The 15,928-nt window shown below is 34.4% G+C and overlaps 1 protein-coding gene across 3 annotated transcripts in view; it reads right to left on the reverse strand.

Moving 5' to 3' along the window:
• Positions 1-2,166: 2,166 nt before the first annotated feature.
• The window catches only part of LOC127848823 (tyrosine-protein kinase Fer-like), a 54,208-nt gene continuing 40,446 nt past the window's right edge, over positions 2,167-15,928 (reverse strand). For all 3 annotated transcript variants that reach the window (XM_052381462.1, XM_052381464.1, XM_052381463.1), the window contains 5 exons: positions 15,632-15,845; positions 13,319-13,442; positions 12,826-12,977; positions 10,351-10,473; positions 2,167-7,826 (listed from right to left, as the gene is read on the reverse strand). In XM_052381462.1, coding sequence (XP_052237422.1) covers positions 7,666-7,826; positions 10,351-10,473; positions 12,826-12,977; positions 13,319-13,442; positions 15,632-15,845 — 774 coding nt within the window. In that variant the 3' untranslated portion in view covers positions 2,167-7,665. The remainder of the gene's footprint in view (positions 7,827-10,350; positions 10,474-12,825; positions 12,978-13,318; positions 13,443-15,631; positions 15,846-15,928) is intronic.

Consider the following 15,928-nt stretch of genomic DNA (forward strand, 5'->3'; position numbering starts at 1 on the left):
ATTTTAATTACAGTTTACGGGTTTGCTTATAGCGCAACAAGATAATGATAAATGGTATCTTTTTTCAAATTGCTTTTGTATTCTTAGATGTAAATAGGCCTCGACTATAGGATGTTCGTCGCATATATTATTCGTTAAATTAAATTAAATAATACTTTTTTATTTTATCCGCATGGTCCATTTAGCCCCCTTTGTATGCAGATGTGTTTTTTTTAATTCAATTTGGTCAAACAAACATATTTTTTACGACATTGACTGCTTAAGTTTCATAAAATATTTCCTTGTTCAAATTGTCTGCATATGATAAGCTGAATGCGTTTGGCAGAAATGTTCAACACACATATGTGCTCAATATTATTTTCATTCCGCAAAGCGCGCTCGCCAGTTATTACGGTGCAACTGAAATAAAAGTAACATTTTTTTATTGCGTTTGCTCGCTTTTGTTTTCTAGGTCCATATTCCGTCGAACACTTGGTTTTTTTTTGCTACATTATGACATAAATTATCGAGCTTTAAAACAAATTCGCGGCCCACAAACAAATGCGTCATCAATGCTCTGTATCCCTCTTAATCCAATTTTACACGTATGCATAATCAATCTTGACTCAATAAAATAAAATAAATTTTCGGCAGTGTTCTTTCTGTTTTCAAGACATTGCTTTGAAATTAGATGCAGGTCGGTCTCCAATAGCGGTGCAATAAAGTGCAAATTTTCAGCGCTTGTCAAAAAATTGTTTTGTACCATCATTTAGAAAGTATGTTTTATTCCGCATGATACCGTATCGTTTCTTTGGGATCTAAAGGTTGATTTGTAAATTGTTTATTATATATATATATACATAATATTTATTAATATTTATTTATTTAATTCTATATATTGTGTGAATGGTGACACGTGTGTTTTGTTCATTTGTCATACATATGTAATGACAGATAATAATAACAATAAAAAATAAACATGTTAAATTTATTCCGTAACAAAATAATAATAATTATATTAGAATAATAATAGCATAGCATATATCCATCTTAAGAAAGCCCTCGAAAGAAAATTACCAAAACTCCAAAAAATTCGAAAACTTATTTAAGTTGTTTCCAAGATTCCAAACTAAACCTGAATAATTGACGTTTAATAGCGATACTTTTTTTGAAATTTTATTAATGTTTATTTATTTTCCAATATACTCTTATGTTGATTAAAGAATGGCACATGTTTTTGTTGAGATATGTTTTGACCAAAATTTCTCAATGTAATCACTGATATCACTAATACAGGAGAAAAGACTCATGTATATGTTCCAATCATAATATGACAAAGGGTTTCTGTGATATACAAACAATTGTTTCCAAATGAGTACACGTATTTCCAATTAGGGTTTAATTAAATGTACAATCATGTAGTGTGCTAACCATTATTTCTTAAATATTGGGTATGAAAATGGGTGTATAACTTAAATGGAATCATTAAAGGGGCCTTTTCACGGATTTTGGCATTTTTTTAACTTATTCATTAAATGCTTTATATTGATAAATGTAAACATTGGATCATAAAAGCTCCAGTAAAAAATCAAGAAAAAATTTAAAAAAAGGAAAAGAACATTGCCCGGAGCAGGTTTCGAACCAGTGACCCCTGGAGTCCTGCCAGAGTCCTGAAGTAAAAACGCTTTAGCCTACTGAGCTATTCCGCCGAGTACACATTCTTGATGTATTTTATACCTTATATAAGCAATCTTCGTAGTTTCACAAAATTTAACGACAAAAACAGAACTCTCCAAATTATTCAATCGTTTCGCGTTGCAACGCTTTATAATTTTTAGGTTTTAAAATCGTCAAAAGATGCATATAATGGCTATATTAGAGCATGGTTAATGTTCAGCATTACTGTTTCCTCACAAATATCATAACTAAATCGAAAACTTACGAATCTGAAACAACTTTTTTCAATTTTGTCAATTTACCAAAGCGTGAAAAGATCCCTTTAAAACAAGAGCTGTCAGAGGACAGCGCGCTCGACTATTCGAGTGCTTGACAGTATAATGTAAGCCATCATGGACATGGGGGGGGGGGGGGGGGTGTATAATGTGGGTGTGTGGTCATTTAATAGATGATCTTTCAAAAATAAGGAAAACCAAAAAAAAAAAATTTGGGTGGGGGGGGGGGGGGGGGAGGAATTCTGGGGTGGGGCATGGGGGATGGTTTTGGTGGAGTGCATTGTGGTATGTCAGGTAAGTGTTGTTTTGTCAAAGTATGAATCAAATGTGATCATAAATAAAGAAGTTATGGCAATTTAAGCAAAATGTTCAATTATCTAAGTATAAAAGGGGCCATAATTCTGTCAAAATGCTTGATACAGTTGTCTGCTCTTGTTTATAGATTGGGGTCATGTTGGTAAACAAGTATGCAAAATATAAAAGCAATATGTCAAAGGACATAGGAAATAATTGGGGTGCTACGCAAACTTCAACATAGATTTATCAATAATATGCATATTTTAAGTATAAAAGGGGCAATAATTCTGTCAAAATGCTTGATACAGTTGTATGCTCTTGTTTATAGATTGGGTCATGTTGGTAAAGAAGTATGAAAAATATAAAAGCAATATGTCAAAGGACATAGGAAATATTTGGGGTAGTACGCAAACTTTAACATTTGCACGCTAACGGGAGCGGAAACGCCGACGCCGGGGTGAGTAGGATAGCTCCACTATATATATTTCATATATAATAGTCGAGCTAATGATAAAAGGGGTATTCAAAAACATATTAAATACATAATATTATCTACATATATACATAATATGTAATTAAATACAAATATATATAGAATACTCATTTGTGTAACAAACATTGTATATAAAATTCAAACATGTCAAAATTACTAAATATGAGTTGCTGGCATCATAGGATGGTTAGAATACTCATCAGTTACTTAATCTATTTAAAGTACTATCAAAAGACATTTGCACAATTTAAAATAGACATAAGTTTGATACAAAAATCTTATAATTTAATTTTAACAATAAAAACTGTATAAATAGATCCACAAAAACATTTGTATTACATATTTATTCTTACATGAAAACATGCTGCATTTTGTATAAAGAAAAAGAAAAATTCATTGTTGTTAAAAACATCAACAAACAACAACATATGATGTCTCGGCCTTCAGAGCTTTATTTTACTTGTATAGATTGACAATATTCTACGAGTCTATATGTTAACTGTTTGATTCACACTTCATGTTTTGACATCTATGTTTTCATTGTTTGCCTGCATATATGTACATTTCATTGAGATCATTGAAGTGTGTTATTTTGTGATTAATTCTGTACTTAGTTGAGGTTTGACTACCCTTCAAACTGGCTTGAACCCCCAATTCTTTTAATAACTATTCCAAGGCAGTAATTCCAGTTTAAATTATGTTATGTTTATGGTGTTTGTTCTGATAAAAAATGACTGGAAATCAAATAAGAATTTCTCTCCTCATAGTGTTTCTGAAGTCTCATGGTGTTTAAGATTATCAAATAAAGTTATCATGTCAACTGCACAAAAATGTGTTCGAATCATAACTAATATCAAAACTGTAGAAAAAAATACAATCCACCAAAATTTAAAAATCAAAATTGATCTAAGTTTGCACATGATTAGATGTTGTGAATGATTAGATGCTGCGAACATCATTTTGCACATTGTCCTAAATGTACTTAAATACTGCATTTTAATACTTCCACAGCTGTTCATATATTTTGTTTGAGTGTGTTTAAATAAATAAATGGAAACACCATCTACAATTTACATACATGTATGTTAATTTTAATATTTACAGAAACATAATGATTGTTAAAAATGGCACATTAAATTGTGAACAGAGCAAAAGTTCTTACTCACCGAATATAATAGGTTGCATTTTCTAAGCAAAACGTTGGTGAAATGTTCCAAATTTATAAGAATTTCATGGTATTGAAATAACAGAATAATGAGTGGTAAAAGATACATATATATGAATATATAAGAAAACAATCCAAAATAAATATGTTTTAACATGGAACAAATGAAATTAGAACTTAAAAATGAACCAAAATTCAAGTCAGCCGTGTGTTTTAACTTTTGCCTCTTATATTAAAAGTATAAGCCTTTCTTGCAAGGAAATGTGTAAATCATGGGACATAACAAAGGCACATTTCTACTTAGGTCATATTTCAGTGACAATTGCAAATAAAAGAGTTTTTTACAATGGATTTTTTCTAATATACAAACATATCCCTATTTTTTAAATGAATTAAATTACAAAAAATTAAAGACCAGCAATCAAACATTATACAATTTAAACCATTCAATGCATATTTAATGTTTTTGATACTTTAATCTTTGAAATCTGCTTTAAAAGTCTGAGTTTATACAAACATAAGTTTCTTTTACCAATTTGGGACAATGAAAGATTCTGTGTAACATTTTTAAATGAAAACATCAAAAAATGTGTGCTAATTAATTGTCATATTCAAAGTAAACTACACAAATTACAGACACATATAGATATTGTTGCATAGTAATGTTGTATACAACCTTTGTTATTAACCTTTGTAAATAATAATATAATTATTATTGTTATTCAGCGTATAAAAACATTACACATATTGCCTTTCACAGATATAAATGCACAAATTACTATCCAAACAGCTTGAAAGTGGGAAACATATAGACATTATTTTGAAGGTAAAATCACAAACTGACAATATGAAATACATAGCATAAAAACAATTGTACAGTAAAATATCACCTATGCCATGCAAAAAAGGGTCTTATACCATAAACGGCCAGTGTTGCTCCATCCCAGCCTGCGAAGTCGCACAGCCTGATCAGCAGCTACCCTGTATGCTATAAAGTCATACAAGGTGTTGCAGTGTCAGGTCTTGACCAGTCCGTGCCAATGAGCAGGCTGGTCTGGGGCCTTGCTGTCCGCATATGGCATAAGATCCATTTTCCTATGACACAATTCATATGTAATACTTAATGACAGAATTATAGATGTTCAACACAAATTTCTCAGCTGAATAATATTACAAATGTATTTATATTGATTCAATGCATTCTCAGCAACATTATTACATTGATAGGTAACTTATTGCTTATATAAATAACTTGTTCTAATAAAGGCATTAGAAAATAGCTTAAAGAGAATACATTTAGAAAATCACATAAAATGAGCAATGTCATGGGACTATTGAGATTTATGTTACATTATTATGCTTATTAACTTGTTTATTAAAATATGAATAGCAAATGGTAAATATATTTTCATGGAAATAATCTTATAATAATGTGATTGCTACATTGAACTTCTTTAAAATTTTGAATTTTCAACATGTTATATATTTTAACCCTCAAATGCAGGACTAAAACTTGTGTGCAAAGGGTCTGACCAAGACATTTTGGGGGAGGAAGGATTTATAGTTAAGACTCGATCTATGGCAACCTGGAATATAGTTTCTATAACACACTTCACATATTTATTTACACCACCACTTGAACAACATTTGCCCACAATCAAACTTCATGATTTAACAGCCATGCGAAAGATCATTTTAGGTACTTTTTTCCAGTTGGAATATCTCAAAATAAAATGCCAAGGTACATGCCAATTCTGGACACCATAGCTCATCTATTGTAGCCAGGGAATGGTATAAATATATGAACCACGCTATGGGAAAACTGGGATGAAAGCATGTCGGTAAATTGACTGCTTGTTTGGTATTTTTCGTTTAAAGGAAGGTTATTTTTTTATCGAAAAACCATTTTAGTTGGAAAGTTTTGTCCCTGATAAACTGCACAGTCTTATCTGGGTTGACACTTTCCACACGTTCATTAAGCCCCTTTTTCCCATAGCACAGCTCATACGTATAAACAAGGCAGAACTTCATCTGTCTCTAAATGGGAATTTTTTACTGAATATATAACCAGTAAAATGTTTGTGAATTAATATGGAAGACTTTCAGACAATATATTGAGAAATATGTTAACAGAAGTCTTTGACATAGCTATACTTGCTTTTTATTCACTAGAAATATTCAAGTAAAGCAAAAATAAAAAATCTGAACCTTAAACAATATCATAAAATGCAAAAACCTATTGTGATAAAATGCAAAAGTATTTGTGATTGACACCTTGAACGTTACAAACAAAGAGCTTAAATCATTGAAATCTCTCAAGTATACATCAACTCAAATCCACATTAAAATGTCCTCCAAAAGTACTTGATATTTAAAGTGACACAATCAACATTGAACTTTCAAATGCCTAAACATTCCTTGAAATAGTGAGGAAACAAGGAACAAAATTGTCACAAAACTAGGTTTTCAATTTGAAAAAAAGTCTGATAAAGGGAGACAAGTCAAACTGAACTAATTGTTTAAAATTAACCCCCTTTGTTTCAAAATAAACCTATTTTTAGTCGTGGCGACCTTGACCTTGGAGATATTGACGTAATTCTTTCGTGCGACACACTGTCCAATGATGGTGAACAAATGTGCCAAATGATTTTAAAATCTCACAATGAATGACATATATAGTTATGGCCTGGACAAGCTCTTTTATGGCCATTTTTTACCTTTGAACTCAAAGTGTGACCTTGACCTTGGAGATATTGACGTAATTCTTTCGCGCGACACACCGTCTAATGATGGTGAACAAATGTGCCAAATGATTTTAAAATCTCACAATGAAAGACGGCCCGGACAAGCTTGTTCCGCCCGCCCGCCAGCCCGCCTGCAGACATTCGCCAATCTCATAACCAGTTTTTTTCTTCAGAAAACCTGGTTAAAAATTGTTAAATTGCATCCGATTAACATTTCTATTCGGGATAACTAAGGTGTATTACATGAGCTTGGTGTTCTGATGCACACGTATTATATTTATAACACAAGAAAAGGTTTCCAACGATGATTTAACAAGTTGAATAACACTAGGCAACATCATGAAAGATCAACCAATGCACACCTATGTCCTGGTTGCCGGCAGGAATCGTCCATCTAGGATTAAACACCGTTTATTTGATGAACATCCACAAAGTATACCAAAAACAGCTAAAAGTTTCGCCAATAAGACCCCAAAATTGAAGTGTTCAATTCTCGAATTCCAAATGTCTATTCTGAAAGAATTATTAATTGTGTCATCTTGTTTTTCCATGACAAAATTTCACACAATCAATTTATTTTTTAATTGCAAATTTTAATTTGATACTTATGATTCCTAAAACATATTAATAGTCAGCCTTTTAAGCCATTGAATATGGAAACGGATTTCACATTGTGAAATATGGAATTCTTATCCAGTAGCTTGTATTTTATGGTGGAAATACCCCATTATTTAATTAAGAATATAATAATATATAATAAAATAGATAAGTTACCAACATCATTATAATACACTCTCAAATACATATATCCTTTATATGTTAAAGATGTTTGCCAATAGCACTTACAACTGAAAATATATGGACAGAAAAACTTGCAAATAAATACAAGTCAATCTAATTGACACCCACCCCAGTATTATTCAAGCATTCACTCGTTTATATTCACCTGACCAATGCAATTGAAAAATGTGGTCATATGTTCAATATAAACTCCATTTCTCGCCACCCAGCTAAATGTTTAACACTCTTCAAATGTTAACTCCAAGTTTCCCCTTTTGGTGGATGTTCTGTCAAGTTTTTCAGAGTCTTAAAAACTTCTTGGAAGGTAATTCTGGTGGAAGGATTAGCATCCCAACATTTCAACATCAGCTGGTAGACACTGTCCGGTATGCCCTGGGGTGCAGGCATTCGGTAACCTAGGAAAATACAACAGAGAAATGAAAATTGTATCATATTGCAGCATCTTAGAGAGAAGTGTTCACAGTTTTTTTGGCATTCTTTAAATTTTATCCTTAAATACCTCAACCTAATTAATTAACGTCAATTAAAGAGTTGACCACAAATGAATTTAAATATGTATTCACATCAAAAAGATACCACTTTATCCTCCATGTTTAAAGCATGTGCATTAAGTGTTGTTTTTATATTTGCCTGTGCAGTCTTCACAGGTACTTAACTTTCCGCTTTGATAATATTTTTCATTAACAGGACGTAACTCAGCAAAAAACCAGTTTAAGTGGAAAGAGTTGTCCTGGACTAACCCGTGAAAACTACACAGACTAATCTGGGATGACACTGTACACAATGTATTAGAGCTCAAATAATGTTTACCCTAAGGTAACGATTTGATGAAGCTAAGTTTAGGACTAATAAGCAATTCCAGATACCAAATATAACACATCTGGATGTTTTAGTTTCAAGGACATATATATTTGCTTATTAAGTCTTAAGTACCGGTAACAATATTAATGGTTCAAAAACTCTAATTTAAAGACGTGGCATTACTTGCATCATTTATAACATAGGTCCATACAATTTGCAAATGCACAATTTCATATCATAAAGAACAATGCTTGCAAGCAGAGCTCCAGATAAGATGCGTATCTGCGTATTTACGCATTGAAAATTAAAAAAAAACTTTTAAAATTGACCCAGTACGTAACAGTATGCAATACAAATCTTGGTACGTATTTGTGATTGATTTAAGTGCGTAACTGGTTTTACCAATAATCTAGTTGAGTGCTTAGTGTAAGTTAACCTTTGAATCAAAAGAAAGTCAATCAAAAGTAACTTGCAATCAAAATGTCGTGTTCTAAGTTCGAAAAAGGGCATTCTATACAAAGATGGTGAAGTCACTACGTTATTGTAAGTAAGACCGGTGTGTACACAATGCGAAAAAGGGACGTTTCAAGCGAACATCGACTCCTGCAGGAAAGAACTGTATCCTACAATATGCCAATAAATAAAGAAATAAATCTTATGATGCTTCTAGAATTGTTAAAATAATTTTAAGCGATCTAATTGTTCATGAAGTTTATAGTAACTTACATAGACCACAGGCAGTGTGACTTTATTTTCAATTGTACAAGCAGTGCCATAACTTAGTTTAATTTGGGAAATGACGTTCATGTACTATATAATACTATATGCAAGAAAGACCCTATCAAGACAGAGATACGACTCATTTAATTAGGATATTTTACAGACAGTCTGTTAATATCATCATTTAATGTATTTTGTTTGCACTTATAAATAACAAATTATAATATTTCTAGATTAAACACACCATGTACTATGTTTGTTTTCTATAGAAATGGAAAATACATCTCAATATTCCTAAATACCCTTTATGGCTGAAACAACGGAGTAAAATACACTTTAACAATAATATCAGGGGGTAAAATACCATTTACACTAAATCCTTATCTGGAGCTCTGCTTGCAAGTTTGAATGCAGTAAACTGAAAACTGAAAAGTTTGTGTCTACATCGAAAAAAAAAAACAAAAAAACTAGAGCTAAGAACTATTGAGAGTAATTCAAGAAATCCTTAAGAATTAAAGAAGTCATTGATTGTAATTTAGACAGTTAATTGCAATTAAAAAATGTGCTTGACATTTAAATTTGACAAGCTACTGTTATTCAGCCCTCAAAATTGATCAATAAAATGTTAATGAATTAACACTCAAATATGAGAAACTATTTCCACATGATATTAGTAGCCAAAATACTTTCTTATTTGAATACAAAGGTCCATTATAATGATATTGGTTTCGTTATGCCTTTATTTATTTTTTGGTAACTTGTGACATCCTTGAATAAAAGTTATTGCAAAAGCCCATAATATTTTTATTCAATTTCTACAATTGTAAACACGTTGGAGCCTTTGCTTTCATCAGTAGAATAAATTATAAACACAGGAAGTTATTTCAACATCAAAAAAATTTACTTGACACAAAATAGCAGGTGGTTTGCTTTGTTATGTACAGAACAATCTGCAGAAAATGCATAGAAGACAAATAAAATATTACATCAGTACATGTATGCTGTTCTGGAAATGGGTATAAACCTTATCCAGTCCCTTCATGAGCTACGACATGACATATCCAACTTGATTGATACACGTTCTCAGTAAACCACGCTAGCAGAAAAGATATACGAGCTGTGCTTTTGGAAAATGGGGTTAAATGCATGTGCGTAAGATGTCGTCCCAGATAAGCCCGTGCACAGTCAACACAGGCTAATCATGGTCAACACTTTCTGCTTTAATGAAATTTTTTGTTAAAAGGAAGTCTCTTTTAAACAAAATTCCAGTCTAGGCAGAAAATGTTGTCCCTTATGAGCCTGTGCAGACTGCACAGGCTAATCTGGGAATGACACTTAACTCAAATGCTTTAACCCCTGTTTCCCAAAACACAGCTCATATGCACATTGTCACTGTACCTTGTTCAACTTTCTCCCGAGCTATTGCGTTTGTCCATCCAGGGTATGGTGTCAAGCCATTTGAGAATATCTCCCACATCAGGATACCGTAACTCCATACATCACACATAGTCGTGTACTTGCCTGGAAACAAGAATAGATTTCTTAACATGATACTTTTACTCTTTAAAGATCTTCAATGTAAAAAAAACTACCATTAAATGAACAAACAAACCATGTAAAAAAATCACACTTGAATGGTGTAATTCATCAGATCTTAAAACTGCTATTCGTGCAAACACCTTTTTCTTTCTTTTCTATCCTTTTTTACATACCGGGTAATATTGTGCATGCTTGATATACACTGTATTTGCCAAAAGAAATAAATATGTTTATAATAAACAGCTATATATCAAATGTTATTTTAGTATTTTATCACATTTTTCTGCTTTTCATCAGAAAATATCCCAAGTTTTCAATTTTTTAATACTGCTGTAACGACTATTAAAACATATTTTACAATTATTTTTCAAGGTACTAATGATGACCAAACAGATTTATTCAAATTCAAATGCATGGGCTATCATTTTTTTACTTTTGAAATGACTCCTTTACCATAGTTCAAGGCATTGGCTATAGCATCTAGGCTCAGACCCATTCCATTACCATAGTTCAAGGCATTGTATCTAGCATCTTAGCTCTGACCCTCTCATTTACCTTAGTTCACAGCATTTGCTATAGCATCTAAGCTCGGACTCACTCATTTACCATAGTTCAAGGCCTTGGCTATAGCATCTAAGCTCTGACCCCCTAATTTACCATAGTTCAAGGCCTTGGCTATAGTATCTAAGCTCTGACACACTAATTTACCATAGTTCAAGGCCTTGGCAATAGCATCTTTGACCCACTTATTTACCATAGTTCAAGGCATTGGCTATAGCATCTAAGCTCTGACCCACTAATTTACTATAGTTTAAGGCATTGGCTATAGCATCAAAGCACTGACCCACTCATTAAGCATTGTTCAAGGCATTGGCTATACTATCCAAGCTCGGACCCACTCATTTACCATAGTTCAATGCATTGGCTATAGCATCTAAGCTCTGACCCACTTATTTACCATAGTTCAAGGCATTGGCTATACTATCCAAGTTCGGACCCACTCATTTACCATAGTTCAAGGCATTGGCTATAACATCTAAGCACTGACCCACTCATTTAGCATCGTTCAAGGCATTGGCTATACTATCCAAGCTCGGACCCACTCATTTACCATAGTTCAAGGCATTGGCTATAGCATTTAAGCACTGACCCACTCATTTACTATAGTTCAAGGCATTTGCTATACTATCCAAGCTCAGACCCACTCATTTACCATAGTTTACGGCATTGGCTATAGCATCTAAGCTCTGACCCACTCATTTACCATAGTTCAAGGCATTGGCTATAGCATCTAAGCTCTGACCCACTCATTTACCATAATTCAAGGCATTGGCTATAGCATCTAAGCTCTGACCAACTCATTTACCATAGTTCAATGAATTGGCTACAGCATCTAAGCTCTGACCCACTAATTTACCATAGTTCAAGGCATTGGATATAGCATCTAAGCACTGACACACTCATTTAGCATAGTTCAAGGAATTGGCTATAGCATCTAAGCTCTGATCCACTCATTTACCATCGTTCAATGCATTGGCTATAGCAACCAAGCTTAGACCCACTCATTTAGCATAATTAAAGACATTGGCTATACTATCCAAGCTCGGACCCACTCATTTACCATAGTTCAATGCATTGGCTATAGCATCTAAGCTCTGACCCACTCATTTACTATAGTTCTATGCATTTGTTGCAGCATCTAAGCTTGGACCAACTCATTTACCATAGTTCAAGGCATTGGCTATAGCATCAAAGCACGCACCCACTCATTTACCATAGTTCAAGGCATTGACTATAACATCTAAGCTCAGACCCACTCATTTATCACAGTTCAAGGCCTTGGCTATAGCATCTAAGGCCTAACCCACTCATTTACCATAGTTCAAGGCATTGGCTATTGCATCTTAGCTCAGACCCACTTATTTACCATAGTTCAAGGCATTGGCTATAGCATCTAAGCCCAGACCCACTCATTTACCATAGTTCAAGGCATTGGCTATAGCATCTAAGCTCCTACCCACTCATTTACCTTAGTTCAAGGCATTTGCTATACCATCTAAGCTGGGACCCACTCCTTCGCCATAGTTCATAGCCTTGGCTATAGCATCTAAGCCCTCACCCACTCATTTACCATAGTTCAAGGCATTGGCTATAGCATCTAAGCTTAGACCTACTCATTTACCAAGTTCAAGGCATTGGCTATAGCATCTGAGCTTGGACCCACTCCTTTACCATAGTTCAAAGCATCGAGTATAGTATCTAAGCTAAGACCCACTCCTTTACCATAGTTCACAGCCTTGGCTATAGCATCTAAGCTCAGACCCACTCATTTACCATAGTTCAAGGCCTCGGGTGCGGTCCACTTGATGGGTATCTGCTTCATGCCATCTGACACTGTGTACTCCTGCTCCTCCCTCGACATGCCAAAGTCTGAAATCTTCACGACGTGATTGTCACCCACCAGACAGTTCCTGGCAGCCAGGTCTCTGGAGGATAAATCATAATTCACTGCAGAAGCAGCAACAAAAGTAGCTTATTCCTTATATGTAGTAGCACCACCACCACTGATATTTTCATAATTTCTGCTATTATTATCATCATTAGCATCAGCATAATTATTATAATCATCAACAGCAACATCATCATAACCAAACTCTTATTCATCATATCATCAGATCTATTATCCTTGTAGTCTTCATCATAATCTTCACCATAGTCATCATCATCATCGTCATTATCATCAACAACAACAACAACATCGTCACCATCATCATAACTGTCATCATCATCATCATGACAACCAACACCACTACCACCACCAACTCACCTGTGTATACAACCTTTCTCTGAGAGATATGCCATTCCGTTTGCAGCATCCAGGCACATGCAGGCGGCCTGCATCCGAGATTGTCTCTTGCCATCTTTTCGTAGAAAATTCAATAAGGCACCACCTAAACACAGAAGTTCACTTAAACATTCAAAGAAAAATATCAACGTTATTAGGAATTTTACTTACACATTCTTTACATATTATAACCTTGTTATTTTAGTCAAATAAATGGAGTATTTATTTATACAACTAGAGCTTTGTCACAGACGTGACGAATACCCCCACATGCTGCATTGACACAGAATATTTTGCATGTTGTCTTCACAAAAAACAGCGGACACCATGCTCAATGTTTAAAACGCACTGTGTGTCCCCGTGACCTTGTTTTTGACCCTGCATGGCCCATGTTCGAACTTGACCTACACATCATCTAGATACAACTTCTGACCAAGTGTGGTGAAGATCGGATGAAAACTACTTGAATAAGAAAGCAGACACCATGCTGAATGTGTAAAACATACTAAGTGACCCAGTGACCTAGTTTTTTACCCGGCATGACCCATATTCGAACTTGGCCTAGACATCATCTAGATACAACTTCTGACCAAGTCTGGTGAAGATCGGATGAAAACTACTTGAATTAGAGAGCGGACACCATGCTAAATGTTTATAGCGCACAAAGTGACCCCGTGACCTAGTTTTTGACCTGCCATGACCCATGTTCCAACTTGGCCTAGACATCATCTAGATACAACTTCTGACCAAGTCTGGTGAAGCTCTGATGAAAACTACTTGAATTAGAGAGCTGACACTATGCTCAATGTTTAAAACTCACAGTGACCCTGTGACCTAGTTTTTGACCCGGCAAGGCCCATGTTCGAACTTGGCCTAGACATCATCTAGATACAACTTCTGACCAAGTTTGGTGAGAATTGGATGAAAACTACTTGAATTAGAGAGCTAACAATATGGTGATGTTAAAAACACACTAAGTGACCCCGTGACCTAGTTTTTGACCCGGCATGACCCATATTCAAACTTGACCTAGACATTATCTAGATACAACTTCTGACCAAGTTTGGTGAAGATTGGATGAAAACTACTTGAATTAGAGAGCAGACAACATGCTTAATGTTTAAAACGCACTAAGTGACCCCGTGACCTAGTTTTTGACCCGGCATGACCCATATTCAAACTTGACCTAGACATCATCTAGATACAACTTCTGACCAAGTTTGATGAAGATTGGATGAAAACTACTTGAATTAGAGAGCGGACACTTAATACGGACAGACCGACCGCCAGACCGACAAGCTCACTCCTATAAACCCCCCCCTAAACTTTGTGAGTGGGGGTATAATAAATATTTGTCAAATGAAAAAATATCCAGGAAACTAGAAACTGGAGCCAAATGCATACTGGTTTCCAGAAACTTTAAAAGTAAAAAAAGCATCCATAGTTTTTGTATCACCATTTGTTCCACTGGAATTTATCACATATTAACATAGAATTCTGTTTAGTGCTCGCCTACTACTCGATAAGCAATGAAATAATCAGAACACATGTGCAGATCAATTTTAATGAATATTTGGCAATAAATATGGCCTAAAGTGTTTAAATCTTTAACTTTATTATGATCCACCAACCCATTTTATAACACCGCGTTACCCATTTACAAACTCTGTTGAAATATATTAAAAGCTTTGTGAAGACTTGGAAATTAATGAAGCAACTTGAGTTCACAAGCTTTTTCTTTTTCCTAAATATGACAAGATGACCTAGTTTACAGCCCCATGTGACCAAATTTATAACCTGGTTGAGATATCATTGAGAAACATGATCTGAAAAAGTTTAATACAGATATTTGCAAAAATGTGACCTCTTGAGTTTTTCACAAGATTTTTCTTTATTTTGTCTCAGTAACCTAGTTTTTTATTCAACAAGACCCGTATTAGAACTCCGTCGAAATATCACTAGCAAAATTGTGTCTTGTTCTGAGAAAATTGGGCTTAATGCATGTGCGTAAAGTGTCGTCCCAGATTAGCCTGTGCAGTCCGCACAGGCTAATCAGGGACGACACTTTCAGCTTCAATGGTATTTTTCGTTTAAAGGAAGTCCCTTTTAACCTAAAATCTAGTTTAAGCGGAAAGTGTTGTACCTGATTAGCCTGTGCGGACAGCACAGGCTAATCTGGGACGACACTTTACGCACATGCATTAAGCCCAGTTTTCTCAGAACAAGATACATTTAATGTAGACTCTGAGTGTTCAGAAGCTTTTTACAAATTTAGAATACATGGACTTCACATGCCTGTTACATATTCCATTATAATCATCACAGGCTGACGTTGGGCTGCAATGCCAATGAATCTCACAATGTTCGGGTGATCATACTGCTTCAATATTCGTCCCTCCATCAGAAACTTCTTTCTTTGGTCCTCTGAAAGCGTATCTTTGCAGGTTTTCACTGCGACAGTTTCACCTGACCTTCGATAGACTCCTCTAAACACCTCTCCGAAGTTACCCTTAAATAAGTAAACAAGAGATGTGTTCATCAGAAAAACAATGCCCCCTATTGCGCCGCTTTGAAAAAAAAATATTATATTTT

This window comes from Dreissena polymorpha, chromosome 10 (assembly GCF_020536995.1).
Source record: "Dreissena polymorpha isolate Duluth1 chromosome 10, UMN_Dpol_1.0, whole genome shotgun sequence".
NCBI classification, from domain to species: Eukaryota; Metazoa; Mollusca; class Bivalvia; order Myida; family Dreissenidae; genus Dreissena; species Dreissena polymorpha.